At 40.1% G+C, this 19347-nt stretch overlaps 1 protein-coding gene across 1 annotated transcript in view; it reads left to right on the plus strand.

Annotated features, from left to right (window-relative positions):
* The window catches only part of pde4ba (phosphodiesterase 4B, cAMP-specific a), a 201962-nt gene that overhangs the window by 7112 nt on the left and 175503 nt on the right, over positions 1–19347 (plus strand). Inside the window, exon 2 of the mRNA XM_088350230.1 lies at positions 11817–11911. Coding sequence (XP_088206356.1) covers positions 11870–11911 — 42 coding nt within the window. The 5' untranslated portion in view covers positions 11817–11869. The remainder of the gene's footprint in view (positions 1–11816; positions 11912–19347) is intronic.

Consider the following 19347-nt stretch of genomic DNA (forward strand, 5'->3'; position numbering starts at 1 on the left):
GTATTTTGTAGTCATTGTTTTCCTTTGTGCTTTGATTAAATTTCCAGAAGAATCATTGGCGTAATTCTTCAAGTTTCTTCATTGTATTCATAGGTTTAAGGGACTTTACTGTTTGTAGAGCAAATAAGCCCAGCACAAAATTGACTCCCAAGCAATGTTCCCTCTAATTTTCCACGGGTCTGAGCGTTCACACAAAGTCGGTGAGCAACGCTTGAAACAACAGTGAGCAAAAAAGTGTGGCAAGATAATTAATTATCAAACATGTCCAAAACTTGACATCAAGTTACATTTTGCTGAGTTTCCAGCAATGCAAAATTATTTTTCTCTTTTGAATGAATTGACTCATGTACTATTGCAAAGGTTGTACGGCCTACAAACATCGTTTGTTCTTACAATTCTTTCACAAGATATCCATTTCGTTTTATTTCCTGACATATTTTGTCGCATAATATTAACATTTTTGGGGGCTTATTTAGTCGGTTGTAAGATACAGAACTGTACTTAATCACATTTTTTAGTGGAAGTACAATGTTGGCAAAAAGATTCACTTGATATAATTGGAAAATATTTGAATGCAACACAAACTTTTTCTTCTTTTTTCCATGTTTTTTTTCTACTTTTTTTAAATTCCTTTAAAAAAAAATCTCATTGTGTTTATTTTTTCAGAGCTGTTAATTTTTTCTTTTTGTTCTCTATTTACTTTTTTCCTACATTTCTTTCTTTTCTTTTTTTCTGTTTTTTTTCTAAAATGTTCCTTCTTTTTTTCTCTTCGTTTTGTTTCTTTTTTTTCTCAGCTTTTCACTACTTTTTCATTTTGGTATTTTTTTCTTTTTTGTTCTATTCCCCCCATTCCTTTAAGTCATTTTGTGCATAATTTTACATAATATTTGGTCATATTGGGATTAAAGAAGCAAAAACGACCTAAAGAGCCGTTTAGGACCCGAAAGAGCCGGCTACTTTTAGTGAGTCAAGCCGAAGAAGCCGGTTCTCGACAAACTCTACTGATTTTACTTTTCAACTTCGTCCGACATTGACTTCAAAATACTGCATTTAGGACGAAACGTCAGGGGAACCCGTGTATTTTACCCTTCATGCACTGTAACTTTGACTTAACTCGCTTCTTAATTAGTAATTTTGAGCCCTCATTTTTGTGCGCTGGCTTGATTTTCTTGTGCGCTGAGATTGTGCGAGCAGTGCCCAATTGCGCACGCGCGCAGCTCAGAGGGAACACTGCTCCCAAGTAACTTTGGAATGGATGGAACGACTGCGCCCCTTTTTAGACAGTTCCCAAACGTACAAATTCACCATGTACCATAATGAAATCTGATAACATGAAGTTTTGAATGTAATCAAAACATCCTATAAAATAATGTTCTCACCGTACGTAATTATGTCGATTGGAGGGACATTCTCAAGTACAGAACATTACGCAAATTTCTCACTTCTTTGGTATTCTAACAAGATGAGCAACTTCAATGACCCGATACTGTGAGTATCAGATATCTAAGACCACGCCCATAGTGGCATGATCAGATATCGAAGACCACACCCATAGAGGCATAATTTGGTCAAGCGTACATGGTCCATATATAAAGAGGATCTGATCGATAGTGCACGCTCTTTTCTACTGTCCCGCATACCGGCCCCGTGGCGCGGCCGTACAGGCATGCGCTGCGGCCTTGAGTGTATCACGTGGGCCATATGTTATGACCAACTGGAGCACGAGACCAAATTTCTCCGCAACAACAAGTAAGAGGACGGTTTCATATACAACACCGTGTTTGCTGGTTCTTCGCAATAAGTGTTTTTTTTCTGTACAAGGGAATCTCCCCAAATTGACGAGCATTATAGCTGGAAACTTTCTTTTTGTGCTAATAATTTTCAGCGGTTGAAAACTCCCATAATCTCCGGTGCCTTCCCCTCCCCCCTTCCTTTTTAATATATAATTAATTCTCTGTGTTAATAAATTGTCTCTGTCATTTCCATCAACCTTTTTCATTAATTCCATTTCCTATTATTAATTCTTATCAGAACTCAAAAAGCTCAAGTAATGACGTAATTTAATCTTTTTATTGGTGTAGGAAATTCTAGCATCCTTCAGAGAAATAAAAAGATTTATGGTGGAGCACGAGCAACACCTCGAAATGAAATGAAATGATCTGCATTTATATAGCGCTTTTCTAGTCATTGACTTCCCAAAGCGCTTTACATTGTGCTTCACATTTCCCAATAGCGGCCTTGCAGCCATGTAAGGCGCTAACCTGCTTATTGGGGGTATTGGGGGTTCAGTGTCTTACCCAAGGACACTTCGGCATGTAACACGGACAAGCCAGGATTCGAACTGGGATCCCTTAATCCTAAAACGATCGCTCTACCTCGTGAGCTACTGCTCGAGGCAAATTTGTTTACTGATTGCAGTAAAAAAAATTTTTTTTCAATCTTAACGATCTTCAAGCTTAAAGCTAGAAAAATCCCTATATTGTAAAGAAAAATCTGAAAGCTCCCCCTCAGTTTGAATGTGTACTACGGTAAACTGATGGTCTAAAACCACAGGGTCGCGGACCGGTTTCAGGCCTTGGGTAGGTTAGTACGGGGCTCCACAGAAGGAAACATTATTTCCGTTCTTTTTTTTAGTTTGCACAGGTGCGTGTAGTTACCTGTTGGGAGGTGCAACAGCCATTTTGGAAACAAGAAAACGAAATATTGAAGTTCTGAGACTTTTGGATCCCTAGCAGAACACCTTTCCCTCTCCTTTTCATACATTTCGGTGGAAGTCTGAAATAATGATTGTCTTTTGTTTAATCTAAACTACATCCAGGTAATGATGGGAGTGGATTCGACGTGGTTCATACATCTAAATCCAAGTAACCTTAACATCATCATGTTAGCCATCAAGATTTTATTTTGCCCTTTATTCCGTGTCATTAAGTTCATCTCAGTTCTATTCTTAAAGGAATTAGCCAGCTCCTTATTTATAGTATCTTTGCTGTCAAGAACCGGAGCAGGATCAGGACCCAAATGCGTGACGTTCTCACACAAGCCTTTTATTTTACGAGAAATGTGGAGTCATGCACATTAGGCAGCGGTCTGGCGTGGAAAGACAGGAAGCCAGAGACCGACGAGATTGATTCCAATTGCCCGAGCAGATATCGGACAGATGGGGTCGATATCGGACAGGACGGGACAGACAGGGTTGATAATGAAACAGGATATCGAAATAAACAGGACAAGATAGACGGGAACGAAACAGGAAACTGATATTTAACAGGACAAAATAAACGGGAACAATACAGGACAGGAAATGCCAACGGGAAAACAGGACCGAGTCAGAACCCATGTCTTGCGGGGCAGAGGTTTGTTGAAGGACTGACAAAGGAAAAATGAGAGCACTGAGCTGAAAAAGACGGAAAGCCAATCTGTCAATGAGCCGCAGCTGGCGCCACACGTGCGGGGCCAATTGGGCTCCATGGCAACCGTGACATTTGCATTTCTTAGCACTGTGTTGATTGCCCATCAATAATTTTGTTGACTTATTATTCTAAATCCCACTGTTGTGCTAATTATTTAAATGTGTAGACTAATAACATTTGCTGCCCCGGAGAGAGATTTGTGCTACCAGGCTGTACTTGGCCAAGACACACAACAGGAAATGGTGCCAATTCCACAATCATATTTTTCACTGGATTATCACCCGCTTGATTCATTAGATAACTGCTTGGTCAAGCCTGATGCTGTGCAGGCTAAATGGAATTGAAATTTGATGTAGATTCAGATGTGTGCACTTGCATTCATTTTTGACCTGATCGTGACGATGAATGCAAACTAAACGGTAACAATGGGAACAGGATGAATAAATCTTAGTAAGACCACATTTCAAAGAGTGTAACTGACTTTTGGGAATGAACGGATCGATCCAAATATCGATCGTATCGATACTATGCAAGTATTTGGATTGGATTGACACTATTGTCTTGTGATTAATACTTAACCCCTCCACCAATTTCCTCAAAGCACCAATTTCTATGCAGATAGAGCAGCTGTTCTCTCTCTCACCCAGCTCTCTCAACTACTCTTATGCCTGAGTGTGTGACTTCCAGAAACACTTTTGGCACCCCTCCTTTCCTTGGCCTGCTGCTGCAGCTTGCCTGCCAGGCAGAAGAGAAAGACAAATTTATACGGCCACCTTTAACAGATGCTAAAATTGACAGACAAACAGGAAGCGTAACGCAATGTGGACTTTTATTCCACTGAATAGGAAAATGCTATGTGTTATTTGTGTGGTAAAAGAGTCTGCTACTGCGGCAAATTTACGTTAAACACAAAAAAAGTTCACCCTAGAGAGAGCAATGATCTCCAACAAAAAAATAAAACATTTTACTGTTCCTGAACTAAAACCTGTAAATGAGTCGTCATTATGGCAAAATATACATATACATTGTGAATTTTATTCTGAGTTGACTCTCTTGATGTTTGCTCTGAAATAGTTGTGGTAAAATATTTTTATTTTTTCACACTGTTAAATGTTTTATTTCATTGTCATTGTATTTTTTACACTATTTGCACTTTCTGCTTTAATTTTTAAAATATTTTGCAATGAAAGGTATAGTTGTGTTGGGAATTATTATAAAAAGTACAGTTTACCAAATTGTTCGGATTCGTTATCTGACTCCATTAACCAAACACAACTTACATTCACCCAACAATTAATGCACGCTCGTTTCTTGAGGGAAAGGATAAACAAGAAAGTCGACATTTTCACACGGGGGCAGATTTAATTTTATTAGCAATTTAACTAAGTGTACTCCATCCAAAACGGCCGAATTAGCGTCGTTGGCGTCTGTGGGAAGCCTTTTTCTCAAGTCCTTTAGCTCTCTCCTATTGGCCATCTTCTCCCTGCATAATGGCGTGCCGACTCCTCCCATGGACATGCCAAGGAAACCTCCCCGGGCTTCACCATCTCGTCGAAGTGCGTTGTGATGTCTGGAATACTCAAAACAACGCCGAGCGTTTCTCAAAACACCTGCCGTCCTCCGTCAGAGTCCTGTTATCAACAAACCTAGACAAAATATTTTGCATTTGGAACAGCCTGACCTGTCATTGAACTAAAGCCTACTCAGTGAAAATCTTCATTGCATTATGAGTCAATCGTATAAAATCCTTTATAGTCAAATGTGTAAAATCCTTCATTTGTCATATTGACATTCTTAGATCTGTATTTTCATTAATTTACTTCTCTTTTGGTTTCACTCTTTTGGCTTTTGTTCTGAAACAGTTGCAATATAAATATTGCTATGTATTCTTCTATATTGTTTAGTTTAATTCTAGTTATTCAATAAAAAAATAAAACATTTTTCAGAGCCCAAAATCTGCTGTGTTTATTTTAGATATAAACTTACTCACGAGGGGAGGGTTCAATTATTTGATGAGCATGACATACTCGATACTACCATGTATTTACCTGGATCGGACCGATACCAAATTTCCTAGTACCTACTGACTTCCAGTTTTTGTTCATAGCAAAATACATTTTAAAACATTGTGTTTTGTAATATCTAATCGCACCACACGTGCAATTTCTGTTTGCTTAACTAATCCATGTGTTCGAAGGGAAAAATAATTCCAATCTCTTGGGTTATGTAGCACTATGTATTGAAATGTAGCCGCAGTCTTTTAGTCCTGTGATGGATGGATTAAGAAGCAACAGCAGCGTGATTATTGTGTCGAATGTAGGTTGATCACATAATCGTAATCCTTTGCTAACTATGCAGGCGTCGTGTGAAAATGTAATGCACATGTGCTTCTATCCACAAAGAGTTTGCATGTTTACAAAGAGATGAATTCATGTGACTGTTCGCCACATTCAGTCTTTATGAATGTATAAAATTTGGATATTTAGCATAGTCCATCCATCATCTGCACCAATTTTCCTCACTAGGGTGCTGGAGCCCATCCCAGCTAACTTTGGGCAGTGGGCAGGGGACACCCTGGACTGGTTGCCAGACAGTCTCATGCATAGAGGACTGAACTGCCCCATGTGCATTTCCCCTAATCTTTACTAAGCACTGAGTGCCAATACCTCGAAAGACCCACAACTTATTTACCACAAGACCCTTCTTTTTTCCCAAGAGCACACATACCAGGGCTCACAGACAGACATTGCTTCATCTACACAAAGTGACAAGACACTACAGCTGTATAAATAAAGTTTGTAACCCCTAGATTGTTCATTTGTTATCAAAAAGTTAATGATATGCATACGTGTGTCATCTTTCAGGCCAGACATCTATTTCATATTGTGTCCGCATGAAATTTAATCTATTATCAAAAATTATTATGATCAATCAATTGGAGAACTTTATTTTGAAAAGCGTTAACAAGAGTTCCAACGGGTCACAGGTCACACCTCTGATGACTGTTGACATCAGCAGCCTTTAAAAGTTCTGGTGCAAACGCCTGTCCTTTCTATTTCTTCCTGGACAGCGAGCCCAAAAGAGGGCCTTGCTGGCCTTTGCCCCCTGGGACCACGGAGACAAAAAACCCCGAGATCCTCGGCTTTACCTCCTCGCTGAGGAAACCTGGCACAACCCAGTCATGTGGGTTTGCCCATCTTCATCTTGTTCCCCACTCCATCGGCTGAAAAAAAAAATCACTATGGATTTAATTTAATGCTCCCTGTCATTAAATTGTTAACTTATTCAATGCCAGACATTTCTCTCAATTTGGCCAATTTTTGCCGTTTTTACCCATTTTTGAAGGCCTACAGACAATTTAGTTCTGTAGCTCTATGGGCATAGGACATATCAAAAGAAATCTTCAACCCTCATCTTTCATTTAAAGAAGAAATAATGTTTCTAGCTTTTACCGTTTTTATTAAAGGCATTCAATTTTATCTCATTATCACACTATTACTACTTTAACAAATAGGGTAGCTCTGACTGCACTTTTAATTACATGTGGAGTATAGTCCAATTTGCTTTGCATATGAAACAGATTTGACAAAAGATTTGGTGCACCTTATAGTACGGAAATGACGGTACAATAATTGTGTATGTCATATGTGTCATATCTTACAGCTTAAGGAAGATGATTTGGTGGTTGACTAAGGCTGCCACACTCTAATAGTAAAATAATTGTAACATAGTGAGAACATAGTATTTACATAATTTGCATTTGTTTTCCCATAAAAAGAATTTAAAATTGGTAGTCCTTCTCACTAATCAAAGTAGTAGCCTAGCTTCAAAAAGGTTGCTGACCCTGTATTAATTTTGAGGAGAATCCTGTCCCAGGCAATCATCAGGGCATTATTTACTTGCCTGGATGGTCTGCCGTGAGACATGCATGATGTCTCTGACCCCAAGGTCGAGTCCTCACCGCCTCCATCATCTGTCAACTGCTGACTTTAGCCACGAGTGCCAAAAACAGTCATACACCAGATGGAGGCCCACGCCCGTTGCATCAGTGTAATGATCTGACGAGTGTTGGGTCCTCCAGGGATATGACTTCCCAAACCTTCTGCTAAATCAGGCGGTTTCATGCAGTGGTCGGCAACCACCGTGCAGTGGACCGGTACCAGGCCTTGGTTAATTGATACCGGGCTGATCAGAGAGAAAAAAAGTTACAATTTTTTACACCTATTATTGTTTTACTACTACGTTTCAGACGGAAACAGAATTAAAAGATGACAATTTTAACTGTAATTAAAATCAGTGCGGTTCACACGGTTGGTCGCAGTTGCCTGTCAGATGGTGCAACTGTCACGCTGGAAACAAGGATTTTCGGCCGCCAAAGATACAGTAAAGGATAAATAAAACCAGACTATTTCCCTTTTAGCCAATCAGCATGAAGAATTGTCAACTGCAGCCCACCAAGTAATGCCAGGAAAATTATGAACAAACTTGCTAATGTTGATGTTCTTTTAGGTAATATGTAGAAATTTGTCGAGAGCATGTAAAATTTTCCGAAAAGTCCATGACAGACCAAGCAGCTTCCCATCTCTGCCGGCTGGTCGATACAGACGTTGACATTCTTCAGGTCCAGACGCTGGTCCGCTGACTCATCTCGAATCGTCCTACTCCCTTATATCACCACCAGCCAGACAGTTGGAAAAGGACAGGAAAAGCAAAGTATGAGGTGGGCATCAATCATAAGCAATTGAATAGAAGTGGGTCTTTAGTCTAGATTTAAAAACTTCCTCTGAGGTTGCAGGTCTTATCTCCGGACGCAGAGCAATCCACTGAACCGGGGCCTAGATAGAGAACTGTCATGATTACTGATTCGGGGCACCTGCGGCTGCCCCGTTAGCGCCAACAGCCCTGGTCGCCGATTGGCTCCCTGCCACTTTTTAAACCCCCCGGCTCCCTTTTACCGGCGTCAGATCGTTGCGAACCTTTGCTCCCAGCTAGGCAAGCTCATTCCGTCCGACACTTTCCTGTCCTGTTTTTTTCTGCCTGATACCTGTTGCCAACTTGTTTCTGGATCTGTTTATGCCCTGATCTGCCATCCCGACCACCGATCTGTTTTGCCCGGTTTCCCGCCTGATACCTGTTGCCGACCTCTTTCTCGGACTCGATATCGCCCTTGCTCTCCCGTCCCGGCTAGTGAGCAGTATCCCTTCATTCTACGATTATCCTCGCTCCACACGGATGTGCCACTTCCGCGTTCCTGCTACCCGTGTCAGTCAACCATCGGATCGTGGAAGCAAGCCCTACTCTTTATTAATAAAACGAGCGCTATTGGGTCCTGTGTCTGTTTCTGGTCCGTGACAAGAATGCTCTAAAGCCTGCAGACTTCTTCTTGGCCCTTGGAGTCACAAGTAAACCGACATTTTCCGAGCAGAGGCTCGGTGCAGGAACATAGGAGGGAATCAAATCAGAGAGATAAGAGGGGGCAAGTCAATGCAAATATTTCTATGTTAGTAAGAGAACCTTAAGTATCTTTAGCGGACTGGGAGTCAGTGCAAGGTAGCTAATATAGAAATGATATGGTCAAACTTTCTTGTCTTCAAGTGTGTTGCCATTAGATCGAACCGCTTCACATTTCAGAGATCCCAGGTTCCAATCCATCTACAAGTCTCCTTGACTGGGGTTTGCATGTTCTCCAACGGGTTTCCTCCCATATTGCAAAATCATGACTGGGACAGGCCACCACCCCAGAGACCCATTATTAAAAATTTAATTAGTATATTTTTTATTATTTTTGAAAAACAAAAACAATTTTTAATGCCATCCTTGGGCAAGGCTGTGAAAATACTCTCAGACAATGAACCACAAATTGGCCCAGAGGAGGTTGTCGACCACCGATCTAATGAACAAAGCATGCCGCATAGCACAACAATGTTTCACAACACCCTACCAAGAGTTTTGTACAAATGCATTTAGATTTGATGTATAGTAACATCACATGCACACCTCAGAAAAGAACCAATCATGGTCATGCTTCAGGACTTAACCAAACCCCAACTGTTCATTGAGTGATCCAAAAAGGATTTCATATTCATTGTAGAAATTTCGAAAGTATGTTTTTTCAATATTACTCCGAGCGCATCAAAGTCACGGACGTGTTGACGAGCAAGTCAATAACAAAACCTCTGCGATGTTCCACTGACTCAGTCAGCCAAAAGGACGCGTAGGCTGAGCTTGTTATCTTCGCTCCATTAAACCGATTCGCAACTTTTTCTCTCCGATGATGCGTGTGACCTTGACATGCTACACAGACCCAATCTGAAATACGACAGGATGATGCATAAATTTGGCCCTGGCAACCTTGATGCAACATCATAACTTAAAAAGACTGTGACACAATATTTGCAGCAGGGTGTCAAAATTGTTTTTTCTCAGGGGCCACATGGGAAAAAAAAAAACAATCTTACGGGGGCCGGACTATTCAAATATGGCATAAAAAAGTGTGCCCTGGATGTAGGGCTGGAGCTCTTTTAAAGACTCACGATTACATAATGATTCCAGTAATAATAATGACTGTGAAAGTGGTGTTGGTGATGAAAATGATGACGATGACGGAGTGATTGTGTATCCTCAAAACTTATGTAAATATGTATATTTTTGAGGTGTTTGTCATATGTAAATATGCAGTATTTTTCGCGATAAGACCCAATTATTAAGGACGTGGGGTAGGATCAAATAAGCATACGCTTCTTCCTATTCCTATTTGGACATGTTACGTTCACATTGTTTTTGTTTTTCGACTTGTTGTTTTGTTTATTGTTTTCTTATGTTTGAAAAAAAGTTTTATTCATTCATTCATTCCTCAATATTTTTTTCCTGCAGTAAAATGTGTCTCTTGTGGTGTTAATCAACTGCACATTTATAAAAGAAAACAAGGAAATCTTCAATTGAATTCATTTCCAGAACAGTTCATTTAACTAAGGGAATCTTATGAGAAATGGAAGGTGACAAAAAAAGTATGGGTTGGAAAGTAGTTTCAGCCTTTAATTTATTCTCTTTTTTGAATGAAAAAAATTACCTTAATTTCAAAAACGTATCCGTTACATTTCATCCAATCATAAAAAAATGTAAAGCTTCTTTAAGCTTTTGAAATGACTTCAAAGTGCTGCCTTTTCATTTGTATTTTTAAATTCAGGCGCAAACCGATCATTTTCAACCATCAGGGATAAAATGGCCCACGCCCGAATGTACAGTTTAGTGGCAAATAATGTGGTTAACAAACAATCATATTGCCTTAAACAATGCATCTGTGACTTTTATTTTGAGTAAAATCACATCGGGATGGGTGTTTCCTAAAATGTTCTCTGGTTGATAAATAGTAGTCAGAAAACACAGCTACAGTGGGTGGGTTGCTTTGGCATTTGCATATTGTTAGGAATTAAATATTAAAATGTACCATTTACCAAATTGTTCGAATTAGTTATCTGACTCCATTAACCAAACAAAACCTACATTCATCTAACAATACGCGCTCGTTTCTGATGGAAAAGATGGACAAGAGACCGGCATTTCCACACGGGGCACATTCAATTTCTTAAAACAATTTAACTAAGTGAACTCCATCGAATATGGCCGAATTAGCCGAATTAGTGCTGCTCAAGTCTCTGTCTTCTCTCTCGAACTTCTCTCTCTTCTCTCGGCCCACGTTTTTCCATGGGCTGGTGTGCCAGCTCCTCCCATTGGCGTGCCAGGGAAGCCCCCACGTGTGTTCCACCATCTCGGCGAAGAGCGTCCCGACGTCTGAAAATCCCATGACAGCGTTTATCAAAACAATGCCTGCCGTCCTGCGCCAGAGTCCTGTTATCAACAGAACTAGACAAAACATTCCACATTCGGATCAGCGTGACCTGTCATTGAACTTAAGCCTACTCGGCAAAAATCTTCATTGCACTCAATAAATGTAACTTGTATTCAATCGTATAAAATCCTTTATAGTAAAATGTATAAAATCCTTCAACATCCAGTGGACGAATGTAAAACTTTAGGTCATCTTTGACATGATGCAGCTCATTTTTCTCTTGTACTTCTCTCATCGTGGTCTCGCGGGACCAATTAAATTTGTCGGCGGTCCTGATTTGCCCCATTGCTGTATATTTGACACCCTTGCTATACAACAGCAGCTTTCTCATGGCATGAGGCGTTAATTCAATTTCGGAGTTTCCAGGAAGTTTTGAAAGTTTTTTTTCCAAAAGATAAATAGAAATGTGCATTCTACTCTAGAGCCTACATGTACAATATTTCACTTTTTTACAAGTCAATTCATGGTTTCTTCTGAAAAATGTCAGAAACACGCTTGACGTTCACCTTCCTCTTTTGATTCAGTCCCTGACCGAAGTTTTGTATTTTGGCTTGCAGGTGCGAATGTGAGGCCGCTTCAGTTTCTGGTGGAGTTGTCTACTCAGGAGAAAATGAGAAAAAGTCGGAGTGTCCTCACAGTGTCCCCTCACAATGTAAGCCATCATAATCCCACACACAATATGGAAATGTGATTAAAAAATGCTTTTGTTCAAAACAAGGTAATGGGACGGTGCAAAAGACATTGTGTTTTTCCTGAATGTAATTATAGAGGCTGTGCAAAAGTTTGGTTGAACAAACACTCTCACAGGGTCGGACGTTTAAAGAGAATTAGAGAAAGAAAGAGAGGAGGAGAGATAGAAAGAGAGGGGGAGAAGGGGAAAGAAAGCGAAAAGAATGGGAGAAAGGAAAGGGGGGAAAAGTAAGGGGAAATAACAGAAAAGAAAGGCGGGAAGAAGAGAAATGAAAGGGGGAAAGAAGTTAGGGGAAAGAAGAGAAAAAAGGGGGGCAGAAGAGAAAATAAAAGGGGTAAAGTAAAGAAAAGCAAGGGGGAACGGTGAAAGGGGGGAGAGAAAATAAAGGGGGAAATAAGAAAAAAGAAAGAGAGAAAATAACAGAAAGAAAGACAGAATTGACAAAAAAATAGAGAAAAAAGAGGCTCGTGATTATTTTGTATAGCCTTTATTCACAAAAAGTCTCAAAGGGCCTCAAAGACCACCATTAATATGTAGGAGATTTTTTTTCTTATTCTGTTATGAATATTTTACATGCTGATCCCAGTAAATATCACTATGCACTTTTTTGGGGGGGGATATAAATGTATTTTTTTACATTAAGAGAAAAAAAAATCCAGAAAAATGTTCACGTTGTATTGATTGTATTAATTTAAAATGCAAACTTATTCAATTTTGTATTTTAATGCAATTCCAATTCACCTAAAGGCCTAAAGTAAAAAACCTTTGATTTATTTTTAACACTTTATAAGTAAATCGAATTGTCTTTGTCATTGATAGGGACATTGTGAACAAGAACAGACATACCAGTCCAGGGTCAACATTCAACAAAAAGAATAAGTAACGGGTATTTTTAAGAGAGAAGAGAAAATGAGAGAGAAAAATAGAGTACAAAAAAGGAAGAGAGAGAGAGATGAAGAAAAGAAGAAAAACAAGAGAAAAACAGAAAAAGCGAGAGAAAGAGAAAGACAAAGAGAGAAACAAAGAGCGACAAAGGTAGAAAGACAGAAAAAAGAGAGCAACATAAAGAAAGAGAGAGAGAGAGAGAGAGAGAAAGAGAGTGAGAAAGAGAGAAAAGTAAAAAAGAAACAGATAAAAATATATAAAATAAAATATAAATGTATTGAATAAAATTTAAAAAAAAATTTTTTGTCACATCACAGCCAAGCGTACAATTGTGCGTATTTAGAAATACAGCATTTTCTTCCACGTAACAGCAAAATCAATACACCATTGCGTAAGAGAACAGGGAAAGCATTCAGTGGAGGGAAAGTGAGGTTTTGCATCTAATTCATATTTGGGCGGACAACTCTGTTCAGCCTCCGGTAGCACAATACCTTTCAAACTGCTAGATACGCTACGGCATTAGAATCCATCAGTACTTCCACAAACAATGTGTTACCTTTTCTGTGCAACTGGAACGTGGTGGAGACGTATAGAAGTCACAGGGGATCGCTTTTAGTTGGAAATGTGAATAATCTCCCCAAAACTTGTGTTTTCCCCCCAAAGTGTTGTTAGTCTTGACTAGGCCAAAGCACGAACCTGTGACCTCCCATTCTCGGGGGCCACCGAGCTGGTCTCCACCCGCCGCTCTGTATGAGACACAGGGTGCACTGTAAATCCTTGCAAAAGGTAGGGAATCATCAGTCTTGGACAAGTACTCACTCTGACATTTTAATCTCTAGAAAAAAACTCGGATCACAAACATGAAACAATCGTAAAGTCATTCCAAAGTGCATATCATTAAGAACTGTGCGAATTTTGATGGTTTTTTTTTTTAGGCAGTCCTCTTTGTAAATCTCACCGGAACAGCACCAAACAAATGTTCAGGATTATCACCTTGTACAATGCAGATTTTTTACTCATCACTGAAGACAACCTTCATCAAGTCATCCGCAGTCCATGATTGGCTCTCGTTACCCCATTGCATTCTTGTTCCTTTCTGTTTAAGCGTCAACAATGGTTTCCTTTGAGCTTTCCTATTTGAAAATCCCATTTCCATTATGTGATTTTGCACAGTTCTGTCACATACATTGACTCCAACGTCCTCCCATTTCCTCTTCATTTGTCTTGTAGTGCATTTTCTGTTTTCAAGACATATGGCCTTTAGTTGTTTGTCTTGACGCCTACATGTCTTCCTTGGCCTACCAGTGCGCTTGACTTTAACAACTTTTCCATGCTGTTTGTACTTGGTCCAAATCTTTGATACAGCTGACTGTGAACAGCCCACATCTTTGGCAACCATACAAATACAGTGATGTTGTCTTTGGTCTCAAGAGACATCTCTCTTTTAGGAGCCATGATTCTTGCCAATCCACTGAATCCAGGAGCCTTCCAAAGTGTGATAACTGCACTGTTTTTAACTGCTGATTAACAAGTGGACTTAATCTAAGCCAGGTGTCCAATTAATGAAAGGAAATTGACTGGGTGTGTCCTTATTTTCTACTCAAAATGCACCGATTCCATATTTTTTTTCCTCAGAATGGAGTGATTCAATATATATTTTCCTGTGCTTGGTTTATAAAAGTAGCATTTACTGACCATCACAAAGTTTTGTATTCATTTATTTTAGAATTTCTGAATGCCAATGAGTTGCACTTTGGAATGACCTTGTGCCTGTTTCCTGTTTGTGAGGTTTTTTTCTACAGAATAAAATGTCAGAGTGAGTATTTGTCCAAAACTGATGATTCCATACTTGATGCTAGGTGTTGTAGTAGACTTTTACATGCGTCTTATGGCCGTGAAAATAAGCTGAGGTGAAATGTTTCGGCGTATAAGATGCAATAGTGACAAATCCGCTAGCGAAAAACTAAAGTACATAAGATTGCTGTAATGATGCGGCGACATGAGGGAACCAGAACAGGTGAACATGGAAAGGCCTTCAATGAGGGAAAAGAACAAAATAATGAGGCAGGCAATGTGATTGCTGAGATCTGCTGCTGTGTGGCAGATGTAATGACGAGACGTGCTTGGATAAAAATGGCGGGTGCGTGAAAGAAAGGGAGGCCAGCGGCAAGGATCACCTTTTTGAGGAGGATTGCCACTTCTTAGAAACGAAGTACAAAACACCCAACTGGGGAAAAAATTTAAAGACATTTAAATTCATTTCACAATAAGAGTAGGTCACAAACCAAACTTATTCAGTGCCATAGTGTGTACATTGTCTCTGAGTGCCATAATGTTAAATAACGTTATAAAGGGTTTGGCGCAGCTCATCAGTAATGATCAAGCCTCTGGGAATGATTTCAGTATGAAAAATCACCATTACATGGCAGGAGTGGCTTTGATCAGATCTTTGTCCACACATCAAGAGAAAAGCGAATATGGTGAGAAACGCGAATATATGGATAAGGACGGACAGATGCTTCATCAGAGCGTTTTCCTCAAAAAAAAAGAAAAAAAGAAAAAAGAACTAAGTCTATTCGTTGTCGTCAGGGCAGAGAGGGATGACATTTTGTGCATATTCGCAGGAAGGTGACCGCCATGGTGAACACCAGAAACATCACATGATGAGAAGTTCTTCCATAAATCATGCATCGTTCATGCATTAATTCAGTTTTGTTCATGCATAACTGTCAACCTTTTTGCCGTACAAAGTAAATTTATTATGCATTTTAAGACATGTACAACGTATGAGAAAATTTGTACGGGAAAACGCAAATTTGTCAATTATGGGTACCATCCGGTATACACCGACTATCACAAAGCAGCAAATCAATCAAGTCAAACGAGTTTGCCGCGGAAGCCTCTATCTCTGTATCAGTTTTTTCGTTGTAAATGAAGCCAGCGGTTTGATGAGGTGAAAGGAAGTCCGTCTCTTTTTAGAGAACTGGCTTTTTGGCTCAACTCATTAAAGAGAGCCGGCTCAAACGGCTCACTTGCTTTGATGCATTATATTACGAATTATTATATTGTATGAAGAAATTAAGAAAAAAGGAAGTCTAAAATGCGAAAATGAAAAAAGACAGGTTTGTGGTTATCCCTTTAATCAGTATATTACCAACAATAATTTAATGCAGAAAATGAATTCATAATTAGAATAAGAAATTGTATGTTTCTACTTAATTATATTTGCATGTATTTTTTCCTTCTACAATGAACGTCTAATTTTTGAACTTTTTTTATAATAAACCTCATTCATGTCGAGCAACTCAGGATCTCACAACAAAATGTTAATTAGCAATATATATGATATAAGGAAACACATATACAATAGAATATGTTAAACTACATAAATAAACACGTTTGAAAAAAAAATTGCGTGAGGTTATTTTGTATTATGTAAGGGAAAATACGACCAGTTTGTAAGGGCCCGGTCACACAGCCGTTTGCGTCTGTATCGCGGGTAAAATTTTGCGATTTTTTTTTGCCTGTGGTTGCTCGCGGTGGAAAATGTGCAAAATTGGCCAACCCGCTGTTCACTGACGTGTGCTCGGCAAATCGCGCTGTATATACGCGGAGAAAGGCGTTTGACTGTCACACGCGTTACACACGCTAATTCACGTGATAACGCCGCGATACAGGCGCAGAACAAACGTGCTATGACCGTGCTCCACCCGCGATTACCCGCTAAAATTTTGCGTCCTACCCGCGTGTAACCACGCCCTGGACCCGGCCGTAACACGTCGTTCCGTGTCTGTACCGCGTCATTACTTCGTGTGTACCACGTGTGCCGCCCGCGGTTACAAGTTTAGAGCAGCGCAAAACTTTTTGGCGCGGCCAACCGCGTGTGAATTTCCGACCGCGTGTAAAGCACTGCTGTATCTCGTCTATATGGCGATCTCAAAGCGTCCAACAGCGTCTGCTTCACAGGCAGAAATTTCTGGCCGTGATTCAGCCTCGATACGCCCGTGAAAGGCTGTGTGACCGGGCCCTTATTTCCTTAGGGGCCGGTCACACAGATATTTGCGGCTGAATCACGGCCAGAAATTTCTGCCTTTGAGGCGGACACTATTGGACGCATTGAGATCGCCATTCAGACGAGATATAGCGGTGCTTAACACGAGGTCGGAAATTCGCGCGCGGGTGGCAGCGCGAAAAAGTATTGCGCTGCTCAATTCTTCAGAGCGCGGGTACACAGCCTTTCACGAGCATATCGAGGCTGAAGCACGGCCAGAAATGTCTGCTGTTGGGCGCTGTTGGACGTTTTGATATAGATAGAGCAGTGCTTTACTCGCGGTCGGAAATTTTCACGTGGTTGGCTGCGCTCAAAACTTTTGAGCTGCTCAAAAGTTTGAGCACGTGTTAAACTGCGTGCCGCACACGTGGTCAACACGAGGTAATGACGCGGAAATGACGCAGAACGACGTGCTCTGGCCGCAGCCAGGGTGTGGTTACACGTGGGTAGGACGGGAAATTTCAGCGGGTAATCGTGGGTGGAGCATGGTAATAGCATGTTCTGCGCCTGTATCGCGGTGTTATTACGTGAAATTAGCGTGTTACGCGTGTGACGGTCAAACGCCTTTCTCCGCGTATAAACAGCGCGAATGCCGAGCACACGTCAGTTGTGCTCGAGACGTCAAGTGGGTGAAAATGGATCACCGTCAGCGTAGTTTCTCTTCATTTCGAATAAATCTTTCGGTGCATTCTCAATGGTCGCAGCAAGGCTTTAATGCTAGGACCTTAGCTTGGCCTATTGGCTGAGATCGACTTTGGCCTGGACGGATCTATTGACACTAACAAAGATGTTATATAATGAAATTGTGAATATGTTTGATTTTCGAGAAGGTTTGTTCAAACCTCACTTTGTGTTTGCTGTTAAAAACGTAATATTGGAATATAATATTGTGAATGTGCTTAATTGCTGTTGAGATTGTCATGATTGTTTTCTGTTTTTAGTGTCAATAAATTTGTTCAAACCAAAAAAAAATTGGCTGAGAGTAAGAGTCCCGGCTCCTAAGCTTTGTAGCGTATTTTGAATTGATGGATAATGAATAAAGAAAATAGAAAAATAAGCCTTAACAACCCCCCGTCAGCGAAGTGACCTCGTCTTAATCCATGTTTATTTCTTGACATTCCTTATCAAGATAATAAAATATAAATTATGCCATAGCTTGAAATCTTGATCTTCACGGGACTGTGTCTTGTGCGGTTATGATTTCTACAGTCCGGTGCCGAGATATGCATCCCCTCGCTAATACATCCACTTTTACCTCGTTTTATCTCACTTATAAGGAATGTAATGGCAAACATATAACCTAAACCACTTCGTCGTGCATTTGTTGGAGATGTAATACAACTTAAACCATTCCGTCTTTGTTTTTGTTGTGAACGTAATCGAACGGTAAATCCTCCCCCCTCGCGTGAACGCGCATTCTGCTGCGCTTCCAACGAAAGCGATCGTATTCTATATAAAACGCTTATTAAGACTATAAAGCGAGCTAATTATAACAATTGGGAGACCCTAGTCTATATAACGCGTTTATTTAAACAACAAAGTGCGATCGTATTCTACAAAATGCGTTTGTTAACGTGGATGAAAAAGTCACGCGAGGGGGTGGGGCGGTGTGGGTGTTGCGTAGGAGTCGGATTTGGGCTCAACACCAGCTCGGGAACTTTTATACCCGTGGTCCACACGAGAAAATGACGCAGAAATGACGCGATAAGGAAGCGGAACAGTCGCCGGCGTCTGTTTTGCGGGCATACCACCGATGAACAGCGGGTTGGCCAATTTTGCGCATTTTCCATCCCGGGCAACCACGGGCAAAAAAAAAGCCGTGATTCAGCCGCAAACGGCTGTGTGACCGGCCCCTTACCTCTCTCTTTTCTCTCTTTCTCTCTCTCTTTCTCTTGCTTTCCCCTTCTCTCTTTCTCTTTTCAATCCTTCTCTTTCTATTTCTCTTTGGATTTCGTTCTTTCTCTCTTTCTTTCCCCTTCTTTAACTTGTTTCTCTTTTGTTTCTCACTCTCTCTTTTCTCTCGATATTTCTCCCTTTCTTTGTCCCAGCCCTCTAATTTTCTCTCCCTCTCTTTCTCTTATTTTTTCCTCTATTTTTTTCTTTCTCTCAAATCCACTAGTCTTGTTTGTTCTATCGTGTGACCCCCGAATTAAAATGATTTTCACACCCCTGAATTAGATAATTAGATAAAAAGTTATGAGATTGGAATAATGCCAGAGCCTGTGTCCCATATTAACAAATATACCATTTCACACTTTGCTTCCTCCTGCGATTAATTAAGACCCTTAAGGGATTAGTCGCGATTAATTTATTTCAAAAATGAGATTAATTAGTTAATTTATTTTAATCGATTCCCACAGCCCTAAATATAATATATCATAATATAATATAATATAACTTAGAATAATATAATATAACATAATATAACATAACATAACATAACATATTATAATATAATATA

Source organism: Urocampus carinirostris, chromosome 12 (genome assembly GCF_059441175.1).
Source record: "Urocampus carinirostris isolate Australia breed hairy pipefish chromosome 12, RoL_Ucar_1.0, whole genome shotgun sequence".
Lineage (NCBI taxonomy): Eukaryota > Metazoa > Chordata > Actinopteri > Syngnathiformes > Syngnathidae > Urocampus > Urocampus carinirostris.